This window comes from Poeciliopsis prolifica, unplaced genomic scaffold (assembly GCF_027474105.1).
Source record: "Poeciliopsis prolifica strain line A6 unplaced genomic scaffold, Auburn_PproV2 SCAFFOLD047, whole genome shotgun sequence".
Taxonomy (NCBI): domain Eukaryota; kingdom Metazoa; phylum Chordata; class Actinopteri; order Cyprinodontiformes; family Poeciliidae; genus Poeciliopsis; species Poeciliopsis prolifica.
The window spans coordinates 2,081,051-2,106,159 of NW_026562422.1; the positions used below are offsets into that span (position 1 = coordinate 2,081,051).

Here is a 25,109-nt window from a genome sequence, read left to right on the forward strand (position 1 = left end):
CATGAAAAAGCATCGCCAGAAGTCGATGTGTGTGAATGAGGCCAGGTGGCTGGATTGGGGCAATTACCCAGCATGCAAAAGACATAACCATGCAGGATGACACAATGTGTGTGGGTAAACTTGCTCCAACTTTGGTCCACTACTGTACACCACGTTTAGATGCAAAATGAAACCACTCAGAACCGGTAAACACCCATCAGAACAATCCATACCAACTCTATCAGACTCTGGAAATGCTTTCAACTGTCAGGCTTGATGATCCTCCCACTCCACTGGCGATGTCTCTATTTCTGCCACCTGTAACATTCTAGATATGACTCTTTATTTTAAATCAAGTCATCTGCATTCCCTCAGCTGGTCTGAAGAGCAAAAATCATCAGAACTTTTCTTTATCACTGTTTAATTTGGTGGATTTACAGTTTTTGCTAACAGGTGGGTGATAACTTTCCCAATTTTGATTAAATTTAAATGTTTAAAACTGAATATGTGAACTTATTTTATGCTTTCCATGTGATTGGATTCTTACGTCACTGACAGACTTACACTAGAGTAAAAAAAACACTGTAATGATAAGGAAACAGTCATAGTTGGACTACACCAGGTAACCAATGAACATGTTTTTTTTTTTCAAAAAATATGAACTGTGTCTCCCTCTAGTGGAATTTCTTTGCAGTTACAGTTCCTGAAGCTGAGTGCTTTCATATACTGCTTTTGAAGTAGATAATATATCAAAATAAATGCCACAAAAATCTTTTAATTCATCAAGGGGAAGGGATCCTCCATGAGTCTTTATGCATAGCATAAATGCAAAACAACAACCAGCTAAATAGCTGCAATAATGTTCTGATACTAAAGATCAGAAGATTTTCTTTTATTTTTTAGATGAGAAAAATTTAAACTCGAGGTTTAAATTTCCCTCAAGTTTTTACATCTATTATAAGAGATTCATTAATGTTTAAGATTTCTCTTGAAGACAGAAAAGAAGAAAGACGATCAATCAGCAAACTTGGAAAAAGTTTCCTGTTCCTTTTTATGTTATTTATTGCGTATGACTTTGTAAATACATTCAGTTATATTATAGCCTATCAGGATAAAAACAAGGGCAGTGACCAAAAAAATAACATGGTTTCCAAAAGCTATTTACACGGCTGGGTCAGTAACTCTCCTACTAAAGGAAGATATACTTAACAGTTTTAGTGCACATCATAGCAAAGTAGCTTCTGCACAGTGAGTTGTTACCAGTGTAATTGCAGCAGGGCACTTTAAGAGTTCTACAATAAACATTTCACTTCAGCCTTTCAATGGTATTGTTTCTTTACACATCAACTGTAGCAACAGTATATAGATAATTCCTGTACATTTGCATCTTTTTTTTACTTGTATATAATTTTCTTTGCTGTAAATATTTTTCTGCTTAAAGCGCTAACTGTGAACATACTCTGGAATATCAGCAACATTGTCTCTCTCTCTCTGTCTCGCTCTCTCACTGTCTCTTTTCTCACTGAATGCTCTAGTCATCATCCCGCAAAGTAATTAACTTGAGCAGATTTCAAAAGCACAAACTGACAGAAAATATTTCACACAGTGTCTCAGAACAAAAATTCATAACCCTCAAAGTTTTTCATAAAATCTCAATGCATTGTTTGTTTGTGATGTGACGAACACAAAGTCACACTGAAGTAAAATGGGAGGAGGAAAACAATGCATTTTCACAACTTTTTTTTTTTTTGCGAATATAATATTTTTATTATTCAGAGGAGCAGCCCTATGTACAGGCAAACTAAGTCACTGCTTAGGTCACCCAAACCTCTAGGAGCCTCCATAACGTTTCAATCTTAACACACACCAAAAAGATAAGACTTCCACCAGGTGTTTGCTAATTGCTGATGACTAGTCTGAAGGAGCTGATCTCATAGGAGGAGCTGCACCAGGTTCCCCCAGGAGTAGTTGCCATGGAGTTTAATTTGTCAAGCCAACAATCCAGGCATGTTTTTTTTTTATGAGGGGCAGCATTATAACATGATGTAAAGCTCAAAAAAGTTTATTTTAAATAATACTGCCCCTTTAATAGTGCCAGAAGAATCCTGCTGTCGGGATGCTATTCTTATTTGGATTCTTCAGTCCAAATAAGAATTTGTGGAAAGCGTTAAAGGTTAAGGTTCACAGAATAATGTGGAAGTTCCGTATGTCTACAAATACAAAGCCTCCAGAAACGCACCCTTGGGATTTGCAGCCAAACGTAATTCTAGCATCTATTGAGAACTTAGTAAGGGGTGTGTGTTAACACACATATCACAATTCCAGATTTTCCTTTAAGAATATTGGTAATATTCACTCAACTTAAATACCATGCATTGTTTTCCCACCATTTTGGGATCCAAAAGCCCCTTGTCAGTTCATCAATGCTGTAGTTATAATGTAAAGAAATGTGATGATGTATGGGGCATCAATGCTTTTGCAAGGCACTGTGTATGCTAGCATAAATCAAACATTGTTTACTATAAAGCAAACACATATTATGCAATGAGGAGAATCATTTAACCAGCTTATTAACATCTTGACCACAATATAAATGTAACAGTCATTTGCTACAGCGGTGCATTTCTATAAAGCTCAATAAGCATGCAACTCCACATCACATTGCCATGGTGATATCTGGATGCTAACAAGAACTTTCAGTGATTGGTATGTTAGATTGATTGGTCCCTCATCCAGTTGCCATTTTGTTTTTAACTTCAGGCGGTGGAACTGTATGCCCTTCTTTTATGGCGAACCACATAACAAGGAGTTGTATCTTTAAACACGAATTCAAATTTTTCTTTCACTTCTCAGCCTCATCAAAGAACCTCATTTTCTCAGTGTGCACAGAGTCTTTGAGACGTTGAATAGATGACGCTGTCTCTCCTGAGATGGGTTCTGTGGGGCCAAATATATGGGTGATTTGCTTGGTTATAACCACAGTCTCCTTGCTCTCACTTCTTTCGGTTGTTGTTTCTTGGACTAAGTGTTTGACTGTCCTTGTGGCACTTCGAGCATCTTGGACCATCCACGATGGCGCTTCATCTCCCTCCGACTGTAAAGTAAAGCCTTCCTCTGATTGGACTTGGACAGCAGACAGAATCTTGGCATTCTGTGACTCAGGAGTAGGCTGTATGTTTGATGTGATGATGTGTATTTTTCCCGACGTTAATCTTACTGTATCTTCAGAAGAAGATGAAACACCAGAAGACAAAATAGTGATCTTCTCCGGCAAGGTGGGCACATCTGTGATCAGCTCAGTCCTTGTCGTGGAAGTCATGATGTCACTGTGCATCTCTTCAAATCCAGCACCTGCGCTTTCGTCAGAGTATTTGACTGTCACCTTGGTTGGGGAAGGTATGAATGGGCCAATAGGCTCACTTGTGATTGTAGAGCTAACATCAGCAAAAGCATCTGATGACTGGACAGAAAGGGTGGGACTTACTTCCTCGTCCTTGGATACCCCGACTGGGCTGCTATCTTTTACTTGTTCTGCTTTGTCAGGAATCTTTTGTTGTTCTGTTGGGGAAGACAGGCCAAACTTCGGGAACTTAAACCAGCTCGAGCTCTCCGGACTTTTGGTGGTATCGTGCTTGGTTTTTGCCGATGTGTGCATTGTGGTGGCTTCGCCTGGCTCATGAGATTCCTTTGAGGTTTCAACGTCTTGATCAACTTTGTCCACTTTTCGAACGTCAAAGTCAACATCAATCGACTTAAGAATGTCACCAAATGATGTTAAAGTCAGTTTTGGTGATAGATTTTCTTCTTCTGGCGCAATCTTCATTTCCAGTTGATCTTCATTGTTTTCATACTCAGAGTGAACAGATTCCTCTTCAGGCTTGGATCTGGAAAGACCCAGCCGTGGTATTTTAAAGGTAGGTAGTTTGAATTTACTTGGAGATCCTTGAACTGCACTATCACTTTCTATGTTTAGGGTTTCTTGATCCTGTTGTTCTGATTTGGGGGTATCTGATTCAAAATCAATCGTTGGACCTTTGATGAGAACAGCAGCACCCTCCCCCAGCTGACTTCCATCTTCTTCAGCTGTTCTATCTGAAATGTGCGTTTCTGTTGTTACCTCGTAAGACGCACTGCCAAATCTTGGCATTTTCAGAGTAGGCATTTTAAATTTTTTGGACTTGACTTCAGCCTCAGAATTTGTCACTTCAAAAGCAGTTAGGACGTTTTTGTCTTCATCTGCAGAGAGTTTGATCTCTGTTGTCATATCGGTTTCATAATTTTTGACTTCTGGAAGCTCAGCTTTTACTTCAGTCTCTTTCAAGCTCGGCTTTGAAAATGAAAACCTGGGAAGTGAAAATTTACTTTTCTTCAAACCTGGGTCAAGTTCTGGAGCTGGGACCATTGAAGATTCTTTAACATCAACATCTGAGATTTTGGTCTCCACTGACGTCACACCATCTTTTGGAGTTTCCATGTTGACGTCGACGGCAGGGGCTTGGCCACCAGTTCTTGAAAATGAGATGCTAGGAAAAGTCCAATTTAGCCGTTTGACTTTACCTTCAAGTTCAACTTCGCCTTTTGCCTCAGCACTTGGTGTCTGGACTTCGTATTTCTTTAGTTCCCCTGCTTTAACATTAAAATCTACTGTATCAGTATCAACATGAAGGTCCACATCACCCCTTTTCTCTTTGGTCATTTTAGGTCTTTCCATACTGACATGTGGGGTTACGGATTCAAATTTCGGTAATGTAATTTTAGGCAATTCAACTTCTGATGTAGTGTTGATATCAGCTTTGATCACTGGAGACTTAATGTCCATTTGCACTGAAGGTTGTTCCACATTTGCGTTGGAAAATTGAACTTCAGCTTTGACTTCTGGTGCTGTGACATCTACATCTGCCTTGGGTAAGTTAATGTTGGTATCCGGTCCTTTGGATTGTGATAATGAAAAACCAAGATTTGGAAGTTTAAATTTACTTCCTTTTCTTTCATCATCAGTTTCTGAACTCCTTAGATCCACAGATGGACCCTTAATTTTAATGCTTGGTTCTTCTGTTGTAACTGTGAGAACTTCCTCCAAAGTAGTACTTTCACCTTTCACTGTTTTGACATCTTGTACTTGTTTGTTTGAACTTTGGGAAGCAAGGCCAAATTTTGGCAACTTGAATGTTGGCATTTTAAATTTGGATGGCGATCCATCAGTGTCTTTTGACACAACCGTTATTTCAGGTGCCTTAGTTTCTGTTGCAGTGACAGTGTTTTTAGGTTCACCATCTTTCTCATCTTTCTCCAAAGGACCTTCTTCTGTAGAGCTTTGAGAAGTAAGACCAAATTTTGGTAACTTGAATGCAGGCATTTTAAATTTGGATGGCGATCCATCAGTTTTGATTTCAGGTCCTTTAATTTCTATCACAGTAGATGTTTTTATCAGATTCTCGTCATCAGGGAGTTTGACTTCAGCTTTTACTTCTGGCAATGTAACGTCCATTTCTGTCTTTGATAACTCTAAATCACTGCTAGTCCCTTTAGCTTCTGTCGCAGAAAAACCTAAACTTGGCAACTTAAACTTTTTTCCTTTTTCTTCACGATCAATTTTTCCTTCAGTTTTTCCTTCAGTTTTTAGCTCTAATAATGGACCCTTCATTTCAATGGTTGGTGCTTCTGTGGTAACTACAATAACCTCTTCTGAAGTTGTGATTTTACCTTCTACTGGTTTTACACCTTTGTCTAATGGAGGTACTTCTCCAGTGGAAATTTGAGTAGCAAGCCCAAATTTTGGTAACTTAAAATTTGGCATTTTAAATTTGGAGGGTGAGCTTTCTGTAGTCTTTTTTGTATCTTTGGATTCAAGTGCTTCAGTTTCCACTTCAACAGAAGATTTGGTGCTTGGAAGTTTGACTTCAGTTTTTACCTCTGGTACTTTGACATTTACATCTGTCCTTACGCTCAAATCAGTCTCTGGCTCTTTGGCTTGAGGTACTGAAAAACTCAGACTTGGCAGTTTGAACTTCCTTCCTTTTCCTTCAAGATCACTTCCTTCAGTGCTTAAATCTACTGATGTCCCCTTAATTTCAATGCTTGGTCCTTCTGTGGTAACTGTAAGTACCTCCTCTAAGCCTGTGGTTTCACCTCCACTGATTTTGACATCTTTGTCAAAAGAAGATAGTTCTTCAATGGAACTTTGAGTGGCAAGCCTAAATTTGGGTAATTTAAAAGTTGGCATTTTAAACTTGGATGTTGATCCTTCAATGTCCTTTGCTTCAACTTGAAATTCAGATCCTTTACTTTCTATTTCTGTTTCTGTTCTTTTCAGTTCATCATCAGGAAATTTGACTTCAGCTTTGAGTTCTGGTTGTGTAACATCTACTCCTGTCTTCAAGCTTAAATCTGTGTCCGGCACTTTGGCCTGCGTAGCAGAAAATCCAAGACTTGGCAACTTAAACCTTTTTCCTTTTCCTTCACGTTCACTTCCCTCTTTTTTTGACTCTATGGATAAATCCCCAATTTCAACACTTGGTCCTTCTGTGCTAACTACAATGACCTCCTCTGACATTGTCATTTCTCCTCCAGTTATCTTGAGATCTTTGTCCAAAGGAGGCAGTTCTGCTGTGGAACTCTGAGCAGAAAGCCCAAATTTTGGCATCTTGAATGTAGGCATCTTAAACTTGGATGGTGAGCCCTCTTTTTCTATTCTTGTACCTTTAAATTCTGGAGCTTTAGCTTTCACTTCAATGGATTTGCTAAGCTTTTCTTCAGGGATTATGATTTTGGTTTTGACTTCTGGTACTGTAATATCAACTTCTGTTGTGGGCAAGGTAACATCAACTTTTGTTGTGGGCAAGGTAACATCAACTTCTGTTCTGGGTAAGGTAACATCAACTTCTGTTGTGGGCAAGGTAACATCAACTTCTGTTGTGGGTAAGGTAATGTCAGTATCAAGTACTTTGGTTTGCGATGCTGAAAAACCAAGACTTGGCAGTTTAAACTTTCTTCCTCTTCCTTCACTCTCAATTCCTGTAGTTTTTAAAGCTACTGATGGAGCCTTAACGTCAATTCTTGGTGCTTCTAGGCTTCCAATGAGAATCTCTCCAGAAGTGGTAATTTCACCTTCCCCTGTTTTGAGATCTTTTTCCAAAGGAGGCAGTTCTGCTGTAGAACTCTGAGCAGAAAGCCCAAATTTTGGCATCTTGAATGTCGGCATCTTAAACTTGGATGGTGAGCCCTCTTTTTCTATTCTTGTACCTTTAAATTCTGGAGCTTTAGCTTCCACTTCAATGGATTTGCTAAGCTTTTCTTCAGGGATTATGATTTCGGTTTTGACTTCTGGTACTGTAATATCAACTTCTGTTGTGGGCAAGGTAACATCAACTTCTGTTGTGGGCAAGGTAACATCAACTTCTGTTGTGGGTAAGGTAATGTCAGTATCAAGTCCTTTGGTTTGCGATGCTGAAAAACCAAGACTTGGCAGTTTAAACTTTCTTCCTCTTCCTTCACTCTCAATTCCTGTAGTTTTTAAAGCTACTGATGGAGCCTTAACGTCAATTCTTGGTGCTTCTAGGCTTCCAATGAGAATCTCTCCAGAAGTGGTAATTTCACCTTCCCCTGTTTTGAGATCTTTGTCCAAAGGAGGCAGTTCTGCTGTAGAACTCTGAGCAGAAAGCCCAAATTTTGGCATCTTGAATGTCGGCATCTTAAACTTGGATGGTGAGCCCTCTTTTTCTATTCTTGTACCTTTAAATTCTGGAGCTTTAGCTTCCACTTCAAAAGATTTGCTAAGCTTTTCTTCAGGTATTATGATTTCGGTTTTGACTTCTGGTACTGTAATATCAACTTCTGTTGTGGGCAAGATAACATCAACTTCTGTTGTGGGCAAGGTAACATCAACTTCTGTTGTGGGCAAGGTAACATCAACTTCTGTTGTGGGTAAGGTAATGTCAGTATCAAGTCCTTTGGTTTGCGATGCTGAAAAACCAAGACTTGGCAGTTTAAACTTTCTTCCTCTTCCTTCACTCTCAATTCCTGTAGTTTTTAAAGCTACTGATGGAGCCTTAACGTCAATTCTTGGTGCTTCTAGGCTTCCAACGAGAATCTCTCCAGAAGTGGTAATTTCACCTTCCCCTGTTTTGAGATCTTCGTCCAAAGGAGGCAGTTCTGCTGTGGAACTCTGAGCAGAAAGCCCAAATTTTGGCATCTTGAATGTCGGCATCTTAAACTTGGATGGTGAGCCCTCTTTTTCTATTCTTGTACCTTTAAATTCTGGAGCTTTAGCTTCCACTTCAATGGATTTGCTAAGCTTTTCTTCAGGGATTATGATTTCGGTTTTGACTTCTGGTACTGTAATATCAACTTCTGTTGTGGGCAAGGTAACATCAACTTCTGTTGTGGGCAAGGTAACATCAACTTCTGTTGTGGGCAAGGTAACATCAACTTCTGTTGTGGGTAAGGTAATGTCAGTATCAAGTCCTTTGGTTTGCGATGCTGAAAAACCAAGACTTGGCAGTTTAAACTTTCTTCCTCTTCCTTCACTCTCAATTCCTGTAGTTTTTAAAGCTACTGATGGAGCCTTAACGTCAATTCTTGGTGCTTCTAGGCTTCCAACGAGAATCTCTCCAGAAGTGGTAATTTCACCTTCTCCTGTTTTGAGATCTTTGTCCAAAGGAGGCAGTTCTGCTGTGGAACTCTGAGCAGAAAGCCCAAATTTTGGCATCTTGAATGTCGGCATCTTAAACTTGGAAGGTGAGCCCTCTTTTTCTATTCTTGTACCTTTCAATTCTGGAGCTTTAGCTTCCACTTCAAAAGATTTGTTAAACTTTTCTTCAGGGAGTTTGATTTCTGTTTTGACTTGTGGTACTGTAACATCAACTTCTGTTGTGGGTAAGGTAATGTCAACTTCTGTTGTGGGTAAGGTAACATCAAATTCTGTTGTGGGTAAGGTAACATCAACTTCTGTTGTGGGTAAGGTAATGTCAGTATCAAGTCCTTTGGTTTGCGATGCTGAAAAACCAAGACTTGGCAGTTTAAACTTTCTTCCTCTTTCTTCACTCTCAGTTCCTGTAGTTTTTAAAGCTACTGATGGAGCCTTAACGTCAATTCTTGGTGCTTCTAGGCTTGTTGAAAGAATCTCTCCAGACATCTCCACGTCTCCTGTTTTGAGATCTTTGTCCAGAGGAGGCTCTTCAGTAGAACTTTGAACAGAAAGCCCAAGTTTTGGTAACTTGAATGTCGGCATCTTAAATTTGGATGGTGACCCTTCTTTTTCTTTTTTTGACACTTTCATTTGTGGAGCTGTAGCTGCCACTCCAATGGGGTATTTGTTTACATCATCACTCGAAAGTGCAACTTCAGTTTTACTTTCAAGAAGATGTGTATCGATATCAATTTTTGAGAGGTCAGAGCTCGGTGCAACAATGGTAACTGCAAGAACATCATCAGGAATGTCTTTATCAATGTCATCTCCTTGTACATTTTTGTCTAAAGTGCCCAGTCCTAATTTTGGTAATTTGACAGTTGGCATACTAAATTTTGATGGGGATTGTTCCACATCTGGTGCCTCAAAATTTGCATCAGGTATTTTTATGTCAGTCTTGGTCTCCTTAGACCAAGACTCTACATTCTTCTTTCCTTCAGGTCCTTTGACGTTTGGCATTGTGATTCCAAATTTTGGCATTTTGAACCTGCTTCCTTGTCCTTCAACTGTAGGTTGAATTTGCATTTCTGGTTTTCCAACTTCCACTTTTCCAGAAGATATCAAGATTTCTGCTTTTCCCAGGCTAACATCTGCTGTAGGAACTGGGACGCCTACCTTAGTTTTATTGTCCACTTTGCCTTCTGCCTCCATGACATCTGTGTCTTTACCTGTGAGTCCAAGTTGAAACTCCGGTCCTTTAATTTTGGGCATTTTTATTCCAATCTTTGACAGCTTCATCTTTTCTTCTTGTCTGTCAAGGTGATTCTCAACCTTCATGGTCGGGATCTCCAGCTCTGGTGTCTCATTAAGGACCACAGGAGATGAAAAGTTGATTCTTTCTCCATCAACTTGCGACAGCTTGACTTCTGCTTTAGCATCAGAAAGTGGTACTGTGATTTCAGGTTTTGATGCTGAGTACCCAACATCTTGCTGAACTCCAATCTGGGGAAATTTGCCCTTCATCCTGATACCAGGTTCTTCATGCTCAGCATCAATGAGTTTTATTTCAGTGTCACCTTTAAACAATATGACATCTACATCAACCTTTTGGGATTGGGTTGTATCCATTTCAGAACCCTTTAGTTTTGGAAGTGCTATTCCAAATTTTGGAATTTTGAACTTATTTGCTCTTCCATCAATTTCAGATGCTTTCATTTTTACATCACTGTCTGGTATGGCAGCATCAATACCAGCACCATCTTCCAATGTGTGTGTTTCAGAAGCTTCGCTTACCTCGCCGCTGAGGTTTGAAGGAGCAGCTCCAAATCTGGAAAATTTAAAAGGGGACATTTTGAATTTTGACGATGATCCTTCAACATCCTTTGTTTCAACTTTAATTCCAGGAGCTCTAACATCTAGTTTTGTTGATGATCCAGTTCCATCAACCTCAAGATCTTTGATTTCTCCTTTAACTTCAGGCAGTGTCAGATCTTTGCCTTTCTTCGACAGGCTTAAATCTGACTCATGCATTGTAACTTTTGGCAGTGCAATTCCCAGCTGGGGCATTTTGATCTTGTGTCCATGTCCTTTCGCTTCACCTTCCTTCTGCATTGTTTTGATTTTCAGATCAGACTTTTCTATTCCTTTCTGTTCTTCTGGCTTAACACTGTCTTTGTTCACATCTGTTCCTGAACCTTCAGTGAGTTTGATCTCAGGTTTAGCCTCTGGCAGGGTAACCTCTGCATCTTTCTTTGACAAGCTTATCTCAGGACCTGCTAATTTTGTTGTTTTGACTCCAAACTTTGGGATTTTGATTTTGCCTCCTTGGAAGTGTTCATCCTTGGACTGCAAAGGTTTAACTTCTCCAGGTTTTTCTAACTGCATCTTTTGCTTCAGAAAATATACTTTTCCCTTTCCAGGAGTAACTTCTGTTTTATATGCTTCTGGGAGTTTACCTGCAGCTTTGCCATGTGCTTCTTTCTTTGACAAACTCAAGTCAAATTCTGGGCCTTTGATTTTTGGCATTTTAATCCCAAACTTTGTCAATTTGCTTGCTTCCCAGTCAAGCTCACCTTCAGTTTCAGTTGGCTTTATTTCCACTTGTGGTTTTTCTGCCTCTGCCATTTCTTTAGGAACATCAGAGCTCTTGAGGACCATATCGCTCTCTGGGCCTCCTGGGATTAGCCCTCCTTCAGCCAGTGCTTCTGTGTGAGCTGTGTCTTTCTTAGATGTCTTGATATCAACTGTTGTTCCTTTTATTTTTGGCACTGAGATGTCCAGGTTTGGCCATTTAAATGTACTCTTTCCATCTCTGTCTTGAGGTTTTGTCGTCCCTTCGGCAGAGATATCCTCTTTTCCACTAGGTGTGCCTGAAGGAGACATTCTAACTTTGGACAGCTTATTTCTTTCATCCTCAAGTTTATCAGATGTTTCTTTACTTTCGAAAGAAAAGGCAAGTATTGTCTTCGTGTCAGAACTTGTATTAAAACTTGCGAAGCCACCATCCTTTTTGACCGACTCATCCATTGAGTCAATGTACTCAATACCATCAAGTTCAGGTATTTTGACTTTACATATGACTTCTCCAGTTTGTCTTTCATCTTTTCTTGTTTCAGTTGTTAGTTCTTTTTCCTGACTGAAGCTTGGTTTCTGCATGTCAATCCCAATATAAGGCAGTCTTCTGCTTTTTGCTGACATCCCAAAGCTAGGCATTGTTATCTTTGGCCTAGTGGACATCTTCAGCTCTTCCTTTGCTGCTGCTTTTCCGTTTGTTTCCTCTTCACTTTTGCACTTTGTTGGGCTGGTATTGTCTTCCATTTGAGAGCTCTTAAAGTCAGACCTGTTGTCAGTCAAAAAGATTGTTTTAGAGATTTCTGAAGATGCCGTTGTGTCAGACCTTGTCAGATGTTCTTCTGGTTTTGGTTTTACGACTTTTGTGGGCGTTTTTACAGATATTCTTTGTGCGTTAGCATCTATGACAGTTATTTCTTCCGGGATAGGCACCCCTGATATATCCAGTTGAGGCAGCTTAAATCCAGGTAATTTAGAAACAGCTTCTTTCACACTATCAACATCAATAGACATTTGCACTGCTTCAGCCTGGCTTTCTTTGCTGCGCTTTTTATAATCAGCCACAGTGGTTTTCACAGACATGTCCTCCATTCCTGGAATCTCGATGTCTTCACGTTTGGGAAGTTGTGTTTTGGAAACGCGGTCAGTTATAGTTGTTGGTTCTTGGTCGTTCACCTTTTCCATTTCTTCTGCATTAGCAACATTGCTCATGTCTAATTCAGATTGCTTATGTTTTGGACTGGACTTTTTGGCTTGCTTCTGTTTCGTCTCCTTTCCTTTCTGTGTTTTGTCATCACTTTTTCTGGGAGATTTTCTCACTGATATGTCAAGTTCCACCTTTGGTAAACTTATCTGCGATGTAATGGATTTGGATGAGATGAGCTTTGAACTCTCTCCACCTTGGCTTTTGTTATCTACACCAACTGTAGACTGATCTCCCAGCAATTTGGTTTTTGACTCAGAGCTTGAGATAGCAGCAGATTTTCCTGCTTCGGGAAGATCTTCCGTGTCAACACTTGCTCCGAGAGTCTTAAGCCTTTTGGGAGAGGATTTTGCTTTTGCGTCTTTTTTGTGCGATTTATCTTTCCCCAGGATCTTCATTTTTAATTCTGACCTCTCTTTCTTCTTTTTTTTCTCGTCTGGGGATTTTGGAGCTCCAGACTGGCCTTCCTGATCGCCCAGCGCTACGGTTGGATCTGTGGTTTTCAAAGTGACGTCTTCTCTGATGAGTGCCACCTTGCGTTGAACCAGGTCAGACTCCATAGCTTCCCCTGCCTGATCATTGGTCTCTGGTGTTTCTGCTATGGGGTATTCGGGGAACTCGGGCGAAAGTGTGTCTGATTCCTGCTTCTGCTGAACGTCACTACTCATCTGGCCAGATGTTGGAGCATCCGTGTCCTGGTCTTCAGATGAACTTATGCGGCCTCTTCTTGTTAGGCCAGAGAGCTTTATTTTATGCTTCTTCTTTCCTTTCAGGGCATCCTGAGATTTTATAGGCGACTCTGTGTCACTTGTCGTCGGACTAAGCTCAAGTTTTCTCTGCTCATCTGCTTCTGACGAACTATGAGATCTTGTGAAACGAGATTTGCGTCCTTTTCCAAAGGAGGGAAACTTTGGCCACGAGATGCGAGCGTCGCCACGTCTTCTGGTTTTTCCTTGGTCCCTCATCTCTGTGGAGCCGGCTTCTTCCTCCTGTTGAGCAACGGAAGCATTAAATATCAAATGATGTTCATGACAAAAAGATATTAGCAGACGCAGTTTGAGAATAGTTACAGGAATAACGTCTGAATCGATGGTCGGTTCCGTCTCCGTGATGTCCGGCTGGCGTTTGAGGCAAAGCTTCAATTTGTAAGCCTGAGCATGTTCCAGAATCTGAATGGCGTCCTCATACGACATGTTGTCAAAATACACTGTGGCGCTCAGGATCTGATCTCCTGCAAAAAAAAAAAAATCAACAGGGAAAAAAAATGATCAGATCCTCTAAAGAAGAATTGACTTTCAATCTGTTGCAATGAAATAAGTGAAATTAGTGGTGTTTAAGGAACAAGATTGGGAGAAAGTCATTGAAATTACAATTATTTAACTTCAATTTGTTGCACAAATCAACCTCACTGTTAATTTGTGTAACATTGAAGTTGCATGAATTAATAATCATGTATATGTAATTAGTGTTTGTAATAAAATGAAAAAAATAACCTTCTTTGACTTTTAAGCTTTTTGAAGCTGGTGACTCTGGGACGACTTTCTTTATGAAGATCCCCTCTTTCCCTCCTCCTCCATAAACCAGACCCTCTGCACATCCATCTTGGGCTGTGTTCACTATAACGCCACCTTCAGGACTGGGAGCTTCCTGCAGACACACCCGAAACAAAGAGGACAGGTGTTCTCACTGAAACTGCGCCAACAGCAGGTTCCCGTCGACATGGATTCCTTCATGTGAAGGGTGAATGGTGGGAACGCCAGACCTTTAATTTACTCATTTTTGGAGTGGAGGTCCTCTCGAAGATGGAGCCGAGGCCAGACTTTTTACCTTTGTGTCCGCTCCCAGCTTTGTGGTCTGCATCATGTTCATCGCACTAAGGAAAGCAGTGTTAGAAAGGCGTTGTTTATTCAAATGCTGAAACATCAGTTTAGCCTACCATACATGCAGATATATAAACAGAAAAGATGCTCATTTCTATTACTATTATGTCTCCTTTGCTGCGTTATAAGTATCTCTGGTAGTATTATGGGCTGTTTTTGTGTTAAAGCTGTACAAGTTTAAAAGTGAAGCTTATAAAATAGGACTACACGAGTACACTGATCTGCGTTTAGAAAACGTTGAAGTTATAAGTCAGGAAAATTACTGGAATTTGCTCGCTGCTGTGCTCAGTGACAAGCTAACTGCTATTAGCAAAACAAGCTAAAGGAATAAACATGTTCTCTGAAGAAAGTTGTGCAGTTGTGGGAGAGATAAAAGCCCAAATAAACAGTTTGCTACTGTAGCTGGAACAGTTTCAAACACTTGGCAGCCATATTGGATTTTAAATTGGGGTGAGGTTCTGTTTTCACGACAACACTGGGACAATGAAATAAAAACATTTTGAGGTCCGTCGTCCATAGCAGCAGCATTTTGGTCGGACAAAGACGCAAAGGTTTGACAAGGGGCTCCAGTTTTAGAAACGCGCCTCTGGATCAGAGAAGACACAAGGTTTCACGGCCTCCCACTGGCCTGAGACCCACACTGAACCTTTTCCAGTCCCGCTTGAGTGAAAACACACAACATTTGTTGCCAGATGTGCAACAAAAAAATCACTTTTGGAAACATTATTATGCAAACAAGGTTCAGTGAGAAACCGCTGACTTTCCCACTGTGAGCCTTGGAAGATCTCATGTCTACTTTTTTCATCACTGTAGAAATTTGGACTTGGTGGAAATAAAATCTGCAATCAAAATGTCAAAGCAGTTCTGAACGAACTCGGCTGAGAAAGGAAATCAACTCAGACTAATTTGCCTTTCCTTGCCTGGACGGCTCATGTCTGCGTGGCTCAGCTGTATCTTTGCTCTCTGTACCTCTTTGTCAGCCGCCTCAGGATACTCCTGGACTGGGGATGATCCTTGAGGCCGGGGTCTCTCCCCCTCTGCAAACTGAGTCGGCTCTTCACATATCTGCATGAACAAAGTCAGTTAACGTGAAAACAAGAGTTGTTTCTGTCATTTGTACTGTGAGCGTACATCATGTTTGTGGAGTAAATTTAGATAAAGGTACAGATTAGGGAAATAATAGTTATAATAGTTATCAGTTACTCACTGAATCATCCTGTGTGGCAGGTTCTGGGGCTCGCAGTCGTCTCCCTGCTGAAAAAAAAAAAAAACACCAGGCAAAATATTACCAATAGAAATCTAATATCATGTCCACGCTTAATGAACAGACCAACACAATGGTTTTGTAACTTTGTTTCAGTTCTGTGGATTCATATCATTTCCCATTTACTCTTGTCATCTTCCTTTTAATCTTTTTTTTCACTTTCTTCAAATTTTCTCCTTCACTGCCTTGGCTCATGCCTTTTCCCACAGCTGCTGCACGTTCAGATAGTTATCTGCACCTGCTCTTGCATCAGTAATCACCTCCTCACTGTGTCTGTACTCTCAGGTCGCTCACATCCGTTTGTCAGATCCCCGTGTTGCCACTTCCATGTGCCACTGGCTTCTCCTGGTCTGCGCCGCGCACCTTTTCTGGTGAGTGCATCTCGTTAATAACCTCCTGCTTTACTTTGACTGGTCCTGCCTCCGGGCTGCGTTTAGAACCGACTCGTTCACCAAACCGCCACAAGACACGGGGAGGTTTGGGAGCGCGGAATGTTTGACATCGTTCCACCAGCGACACAAACCCAAACATTTGCTCTTGATGCACAGAAAACTGTAATGTGATAACGTTGAGTTAAAAAGATGAAATTCCACGCAGCCTCACGCTGGATTCATCCAGAGGTTCAGACCGACACCAGAGCCGACGGTGAAACTATTTCGAGTTCTTCCTGGCAGCGATTCCCTCAGGGAGCCGCTGCCTCCTCCCTCTGTTAAGTGATCCACTGTATTGATTCTCACATTAAACTTTGAAGCCTTGCAGGCTGGCTCCTCACGGCTGTCAAAAAGGAACTGCCTCATTATTCTCATCATTTTATTTGATTTGTTTTCTTACAATTGATCTTTGTGGACATAGTAAAACTCTTCACTTTTAGTCTGAACAGACGGTATTTTAACATGCAGCAATCGTTCGTTTCATTCCTATTTCTTAATGTTTCAGATACATTTATGACTGGAAACGTTGACTGATTAATTTAAAATAACTCACCTCAAAAGTATGTAACACAAACCAAAGCATGATAGAAAATATTTTGCCAAAGAAAAAAAATCTCCCCAAGTGTTTTTGCTCTTGTTTCTAGTGTATAACATGTCAATATGTTTGAAATAAGGCAAAACTAACTCAGAAGTGACTTTTCAGCAAAATATAAGAGCTCAATAATTTCTGACTATTGTTTAAAAAAGCACTAGTTCCATTGCCTGATGCTTTTCACTTACAAGTTGGGAAAAAAAAAAAAACATTGTTTCCTGCATTTTAACTTGCTTAGAGACGGGTATTTTTTAAAGCACTTTTTTTTTTGTTTTTAAATGCCTTGCTTACTTTTCAAAATCAAAACTTCATCTCCAGGCTTCAAGAAAAAATGTCAGAGATAATAAATGGAAAGATATGTGCACTTATCTGAAGTACCTACTTCCAAAGCTGCAGATGTGCCTTTGCAATTTATTCCCACCCCCACCCCACCTCACGGTAATGTATGTCATGTGGAGAAGTCTTTCAGGTTGTGTAAGTGCATCAGAAGACAGCTAAGCCCGAATGCTAACATGTGAGAATGATGTCTTTTTCAGGTTGTGTTGTTGTCTTGAGAAAGACAAGAGCAGTTCCAGGATATTACGAGCTCCTCTTCTTTTTGGCTTCTAATAAAAATGAACTTTTCAGACATTGTTGAAACACTGTCTTAATAGCTCAAAAGTTTCTTTTAACAAAAGAAAAAACACACAAAAGAAAGGCAAAAAGAATCTGCAGCCGCCCATGCCGTAACGTTTAGAGGGGAATAAATGCGTTCTGCGTTTCAGTCCAGGATGAAGCAGCAGAATCCTCTCGTCAAAATCAAAGCTCACTTACCCACGGCTGCTGGCTGTGGAGCGCCTGGAAGCGAGCCGAGTGTTAACAAGAAGCCGTCCCTGTCTGTCCCCAAGCAGACCTTCACTGTGTGTGACTCCCAGAGCGGCTGGGAGGCGTTTACATCCCAGTCATACCTTGTGCCAAGTTGTGTCACATCCTGGTGTCGTTTGTCACCTGTGACAGTTTCCCATTTTATTCTGGCCCAGAAACCCAAGTTTTCAAACGTCGCTGAAAATCGTATGCATAACCGCATAAATATCGATGTATAGTTTGGGGCCTAATCGGTTTCGTTTGGATTTGCCTGTTTTGGACCAGTTATATTATTAAAATGTGTTCAGGTTTCTCTGAACGTGCAGCAATACAACTTGCAGCCGTTTCTCTGAGATCATTGCTTATGTCTCTCTGTCTTTGGCATCGTCTCAGTCCAACAAATCAGCAAAACTCCTGCTTGCATGAAGGAGTCCACAGTTACTGATGAACTAAGTGCATTTGTCCTCTTTATTGAAATGATACACAATGGCGTATCGGTTTTGGATTCAAATCATTTCAGGAGTTAGTGAAGACTGGATTATATTTATGACATTCTCAAATAAAAACTAAAAACTATAAATGAAAAGCGATGTACTTTCTTCTTCTGATCCAGCGGCCATTGGGTGAGAGTCGACCCACACGCTGAACAAGCCGTCAGTACATTGAAAGGCACACCGATATAAATGTATGCGTATGAAAATAATGTTTCTCCCCAATAAACATGGACCTGAGCCCAACAGAGGAAAAAAACAATTGACTGCTGGACACTGCTCAGGGACTCCGTTGTGCTCTTGGGGACATCAGTGACCAGCTGGGTAATCATTAATGACTTTAAGGACCTCCTGCTCTGAATCCCAGCTCAGACCTTTGATGGATTGTCCATCACAAGCATCATGGAGCACAACATGGTCCAGAAGACCGTCCGGCATCTCGGGGGATGTGGCACCAGGCCGGCGTGAGCCAAAACGCTGTGATCATATAACATGATGGCTGGAATTGGGATACTAATTTCAAAATATTAGCGTCTTACTCAATGTCAAAAATTAAAATTTCGCTCTTTACAAAAAATATCTCTTCTTTTTTTGAGTCTCTCATGTGAAAGTAGCAGGAAGCCTTCCTGGACATGAAGCTCGTGTATCACAACGTGGTTTTATTATTTGCTCACTCCTTGTAGATCGGACAAGGAGTGAGCAAAAGCAGCTTGTGCGTTTGGATCGGTGCTTGTGTGCGGTTTGCTCGGATCCAAATTTTAATGAGATTTAAGTGCAGAGGGGAGAAAGTAAATAGGATTTTCTGCGTAAATTGCAGGGACATGAGAGCACATGCTTTCAATCTATTAATCTGCTGCAAACTTGCAGTGAGTTTCATCACAGCTCCGGAATTTGTGTTCAAATTTGTCAGGGTCACCGTGACACGCGATGACCAGAGACGACAGGCGACCCGTGTCTACGAACGACAGCAGTCTGTGACAATAAAACCAGAACAGAAAATCCTACAGGTGAACTGCTATGAGAATAAAAAAGGCTTTGTGTAAAAACACTTAAAACCACACCTTCTCCTCCATGTGGACAGGTGGCTTACATATCACCGCTCTTTTTTGTGATAGTATAATTCACAAATAGAAAAAAACAAGTCACTAAGTTTTAAGAGAAGCAGAGCAGGGTTTCTATTGCCGAAAGTTAAAAATGTATCCAGATCATTTGTTTTAACGGTTTAATAACTCAGAGTCTCAGGATCTAGTCCTAGTCTGACTTTTTTCACTTGTATTTATTTATTTGTTCTGTTTTCTCAGCAGCAATAATAGAATAGAATAAAATAGAATAACAAAAGAGTCTATCTGCATCTGTACTTGTAGCCTGCAGATGACCCCCCAGGGCCACACTTTGGACACTCCTGAGTTAAGAAAAAGAACAGCAGTCTGGATCTGCGGCCCCAGCAGATGCCAGAAGATAAGATTGAACGGACTTTGACTTGACCTTGGACTTTCAGACTTATGGCAGATAACAATTCGGAGCGAAGTGCAGCCTTCTGTGTCCGCCCTGTCATCTAATCTGCTCCTTGTCTTTAGAAAATAAAGAATGTCCTCTTCAGTTTTCCTTTAAGATACAATATCCATCACCGTCAGAAAATAGGAAACAGACTCTGCAAAATCTGCAATCATAGGTGAGTTTACTGCACTGATGACGTGTAGCATGTCATCCTGATGCTCTTTAAAACTATTAAATCATTGCATTGAAACACAGAATTCTTTTTTTTATTATTACTTAATTAATCAAACTGGTACACATATTAGCTGATGGATCATTTCAAATGCCTTGAATCTGTGTCAAAGACAAAAGAAATTCCTGATCAGGACGTTTCTAATTAAAAGACACATTTCTGTGCTTGAACTGCAAAAAACTGTGAACAAATCACCTTATTATGCCATTATTGTGAGAAATGAAATCGCGTTCGATTAAAGAGACTGACTAGATTATTGTCTGAACCAAAGGCCAAAGAGACAAACCGGTCCAAAGCGTGTCATGTAAAACAGATTCCAGTTCAGTTTAGACTCAGTTCAGTTCAAAATGAACCCAGTTCGTTCACATGAACAATCCAAATATGGCCTCAACTGGCATGCAAAAATTAATTATCATAAACTAAACTAGAGTTTAGAATAAGACAAGTGAAATGAAATGGCAGCGTTTCCCTGAGCGACGGTAAGGCAGCAGTAGGGAGGAACAGGAGATCCAATCAGAACCTTTAGACGACTGGACAAGGAAGTTACTGAAAGTCATTTCTATTATTTATTTATTTATCATTATTTCATGTTTTTCCGTTTCTGCAGAAAAACGTTTTGTCTCTAAACATAAATGCTTTTCTCATATCGAACACTAGAGGGCATAGTTCACATAAAAATACAGCCACTCTCAAATCTTAATATTAATAATAAAAAGGTCAATTTAATTATGGAAATGGTCTCAGTGACTTAAAGGATAATAACTCTAACTTAACTTAGATGAATTTATATCTATGCTGACCAGATAAGGCGTGTTTCATTTCAGTCACTGAAAGACTCATGGAAAACACACAAAGCTTGTTGAATGGAAACAAAAACAGCTAAAAGAGGCACAAAGTCACAAACTGGTGTGACGGGAAGTCGGACCAGAACCATATCAGCTGGAGGTAACGTACTTTATGAAGGAAAGAAGAACGCCTGATGGAAGCATAATTCCTGTCAGAAAGCCTGGATAAATAATTCAGGAAAGTGTTAAAGCTGCACTCTGCAGCTCATGAGCAGCAATAAACCATCTGAAGCCAAACGAGGGAGCAGAACCTCCTGAGGAAATCAACCACAGGAGATTCATCTGTAGCTATGACGACGGGGTGCAAATGAGGTCAAAAACAGCATTCTTATAAATGAGCGTAGCAGGTTGATAAGAGTCGCCTCTGGAGATTTTCCATCCTGAAGCTTCACCTTCAATAAAAAGGATCCTTCAGAAAACACCTCTGTGTATGAGAAGAGGCGGGGTTTGTTTTAATGACTGTTTTGCTTTTTATACGCATGTTTATGTAGAGACACATTACTGTCGCCACTCTCCAGGATCGACTGAACCATGCCCTTCACTTGACCTTGGATTTGACTTTATTTTGCTGGACATTTATCTTTTCAGTTTCTTCATGCGTTTGAAAAGTTACAGTCAAAAGTTAAGAAAAACAGTTTGAATTAATTAACGTGTCAAGTGGAAAACAAAAATAGTGTTCGTTATTCTAAGTCACATTTACACCAGGTTAGTTATTCACTTATAAATGTTAGAGTTCTCAACTGAATATTTATTTAGAAATCTAAATATGTATCTTGGAGTTAAATATTAGCTCAGACCTAACTATTTAGTTGGCTGCTAACTATTGAGCTCGGTGCTAAATGTTTGGTTTTTGGCTAAAATTTTAGTTTCCAAACTAAATGGTGTGATTTGGAGTCAAATATTTAGCTTAGAGCTGATTACAGATAAGAATTTAGCTTGAAAAGTAAATATGCAGCTTGGAGCCAAGTCTTTGCTAATTCTTGAAAAAGAGCGAAATTTAGCTCCAAACTAAATATTTAGTATACGACTAAAGATTTAAGTTGGAGCTGGAACTAAGAATTTGGTTTGTAAACTAAATATGCAGCTTAGAGCTGAATATTTGGCTCCAAACCAAACATTCAGGTCCAAGCTAAGATTTTAGCTTGCAAGCTACATATATAGTTCTAAACTTTTGCTCAAACCTAAATATTTAGTGTGGGCCAAAATACGCTGCTGTTGGTTTTTAACTGTGTAACTTTGCAAACTGCAGCCAATGATATAAACATTATTCCTGACAGCATTTTGACTGGCTGCATTTTTATCTACATATTAAAGGGAAACGGCATCAAAAACTCCTAGAAAACTTTCAGAGAAAGTAGCTGAAATAATCCTGAACAGAAATCAACTGTCAACTGGAATCAAACGCCTTTTTGTTTGTTTGTTTGTTTGCTTGCTTGACCAGCTGGGTCAAGCTTGGTGCTGAGGAAATAAATAAATATATTTCTGATTATAAAAAAATTAAAAAAGCCCCACAGGTCGTAGGAACAACACCACTCTTCGGTGTGGAAGTTGTTGCTGTCAGCTGTTTTCTGCAACAGCTCGGCTTTATCGTTTTAATGTTTCTCTTGCATCATGCTGCATTGGGAAATGTTGGTGCGTCTTTAAAATGACCAACTCTAATGTTGGAGTCACCAAGGCCATGATTGGTCCTGATTGGTCGGTGTCCTTCATGTTCGAGATGCATCCTGGCTCTAAAGCCACTCATTCGAATAACTCTGGACAAATACGTCCAGTTTGAGAAAACGTCACAAACGTGCAGGACGGATTTCTGCTGGATGACGCTGCAGACAGTTTCTTTTGTGATTGTCTCTGTTTGGGAATATTTGTGTTTAACTACAGAGCTTTTAAAGGCCAGCAGATAAATGAAGTTTTCACTGTTCTTCCTTTTTTTAAATCCAGTTTTGTCAAAACTAAACTAAAATAAAATAAAACAATAATAATAATAATAATATGAAACTGATAATTTAACAATGAAAAAACATATGTTGCACATCAATATAGTAGATACAGAGTCAATCAAATTTAAGTAGGATATGGTTGGATTACTGTTGTTACTTTTTAAAGGATTATGGACTCTTTAGTGTCACCTTTTTTTTTCTTTTTTTTTTTTGCCAAAAGTGATTATATATATATATATATATATATATATATATATATATATATATATATATATATATATATATATATATATATATATATATATATATGTCATCTAATTAAAAGTTAATTTTTTTTTTTTTGCTATTATTTTAGGAAGCTGACCTTGAGTACTCCTACTCTTCCTTATTAAAGCAGAAGCTGGTGATGATTTTAATATTTCATTTGATCCCTGCACCGCCGTTTTCTATTTTTGGCATCAATTCTGTATTTCCGGTCTCCAGCTGTCGTTTTTGTCTCTAACCCCAGGAGGGATCTGTTGCCGTCCGCCAGGTTTCTGATCTAAACAACTGTAACGGCGCTTCGGAGCGTTTGAGTCTGAACTCCAGACGCTCCGCTGGAAGGCAGAGAGGAGAAACGCAGACACACACACTCTCTCTGATGATGACATCTCTCAGCAGCCCGCTGCACTCTGCAGACACACCCATCAGCAGCACGCAGCATCAGCACCAGCTGCCTCATCCGCCGCCATCGCAAGCATTCCCTTTCCCTGCTGCCCTGCTCGGCCACTTCGCTCCTCCGAGGAGAGCCAATGTCAGATGGAAGAAAAAAATAAAATAAATAAAAATAAAGTAAAGAGACAGGAGGGGTTAAGAGCCTACCCGTCCCAGAAGAGGCAGCGTGCCAGTTGGGGAACGCCAGGTGGAAACAGTCACACATGGTGGCAGCCGATGCAGCAGAGGAAGCGGGGATGGAGGCTTGGGCAGGTGCCACTACAAACTGCTTCTTCTTCGTCTTCTTCCCTCCGCCTCTCCTTCAGGCTGCCGGTGCTGCGGGTCAGTCAGTCGCGGGGGAGTAAGGGGCGATGAGCCGCAGGAAGAGCCAGAGCTCCAGAACTCGCTCCTCTGCTCTGATCGTCCACAGAGTGAAGGAAACTCCCTCCTCTGTGCCATAAACATGGACCCTCAGTGCAGTGGGGGTAACTTAATTATGGGTGGAGCTGCCTCCCATCGCTGCCACCACCCCCCGCTTCCCCCCAACAGAGTTCTCTTTCTTCTCGTCCACTCGGTCTGCCTCTTCTTTCCCACTCAGTCCGATTAAGTTGCTTAATCCGACAAGGACGATCACGATGTCAGAGTCTGGGGACGATCCACGTCTCTCACGTGGACACTTTAACTCAATCTGCTGCTGTGTACACTCGCTCTGAAGCCCCTCATTGTGGACTGGAAGCTGTGGAGATGAACGTCTGTTTGTAAGCCATCTTGCGTAATCAGGAGATTTATTTACATGACAGATCATTTGGAGTTCAGGGCAGGAAGGTTTTATTTCGTTTCCCACAACGAGTCCAACAGAAAGTCCCGCACAAACGTGTGGAGGGCCCAGGCTTTGAACGGTGACCGCAGGTTTAATGTGGACTCTGTGATCATTTACGGCTTCTGACGCCGATAAGTGTTGAAAAGTGGGGAAGATTAGGCAAATATGCAGAGAAAAGGGTCATAATTGTTGGTTTTGATGGGCTGAAAGTTCTGATTTGAATTCGCTGAGTCATTCCTCGTTTTCAAAATGTTTTTGTTTTACTTCTAATTTTTCACACGACAAGCGCATCAGGATTAGTAGATCTTTTTTTTCTGGCTTCTCAAATTGAGTTATTGAAACCTGTCAGGATCAGTAACAGGTGACACATTTGACCTTGGGTCATTGTTTACTTTTGACAAATGAGGCTGAAACCCAGACAAAAAAAAAAAGTGTGTGAGTCTCTTAGTTCAAATCTGAACTCACTGGTTTCTCACATCTGTTTGCTCCACTTTTCTCTTAAAGCTACAGTATGGAACATTTATTTATTTAGCATATGTTTTTTTTTGTTTGTTTGTTTTACATATTTATTAAAACTGCCACAATGTTGTGACTGTGTTATGACACAGATATTCAGTGAAAAGATCAAACTCCTCCATCCATGTGGAGAAACGCAAAAACAACCAGTCAGAGCCAGGAGGCGGGTCTTAGTGCTGTCAATCATCCTCATGTACCTGCTAAATGTTTTAATGGCACAGACATATATTATGTTTACTGGAAAATTGTTTGTCCATGCTAACTAGCCTTAGCATTCACAACAGGTTCTCCATTGCCAAAAGTACTTTCTCACCTATCCAGATCGTTAAATCCTAGAACCAGGGTTGTGATTGTCAACTAAAAGTAATGAAATAAAGAAAATTGAAATTGAGAACAAATTTTTTAAATAAATAAAAACTGCATTTAATGGAGGAAATCTAATTAGAATGAACTGTGACCAGATTGTGCATTTATAAAGTTAACAAAAGAAATGATCAAATTAATATCCTTCATTTTTTGTGTCCATGAATCTTTTTTCCATCCCTTCAAACTGACGTGAAACAGATTTTATTTCCGTCAGGCTCCATATTCCTGCTGATGCTGCTCCACAAAATGGAGACTCCAAAAGTTGGGCGAAAACACCAGAACTGCTCTGACATTTGAGTCCAGGCGAAAGCAGGACTCAAAT

General features: G+C 40.3%; 1 protein-coding gene across 1 annotated transcript; it reads right to left on the reverse strand.

The window, feature by feature from the left end:
- Positions 1-1,016: 1,016 nt before the first annotated feature.
- On the reverse strand, positions 1,017-23,578 carry LOC129377400 (protein AHNAK2). The gene is made up of 7 exons (XM_055057289.1): positions 23,254-23,578; positions 15,468-15,514; positions 15,230-15,325; positions 14,143-14,253; positions 13,874-14,027; positions 13,451-13,611; positions 1,017-13,369 (listed from the first exon to the last, which is right to left on the reverse strand). Exons 1-7 carry the CDS (start codon positions 23,309-23,311, stop codon positions 2,822-2,824), a joined length of 11,175 nt encoding a protein of 3,724 aa, XP_054913264.1. The 5' UTR covers positions 23,312-23,578; the 3' UTR covers positions 1,017-2,821.
- Positions 23,579-25,109: the final 1,531 nt, after the last annotated feature.

Excerpts from the sequence above, each read along its gene's own strand:
- LOC129377400 (XM_055057289.1), bottom strand. The coding sequence starts at position 23,311 with ATGTGTGACTGTTTCCACCTGGCGTTCCCCAACTGGCACGCTGCCTCT. Across the intron at positions 15,326-15,467 it reads CTGCCACACAGGATGATTCA|ATATGTGAAGAGCCGACTCA; the intron begins GTGAGTAACTGA and ends TTGTTCATGCAG. Across the intron at positions 13,612-13,873 it reads AAGCTTAAAAGTCAAAGAAG|GAGATCAGATCCTGAGCGCC; the intron begins GTTATTTTTTTC and ends TTTTTTTTGCAG.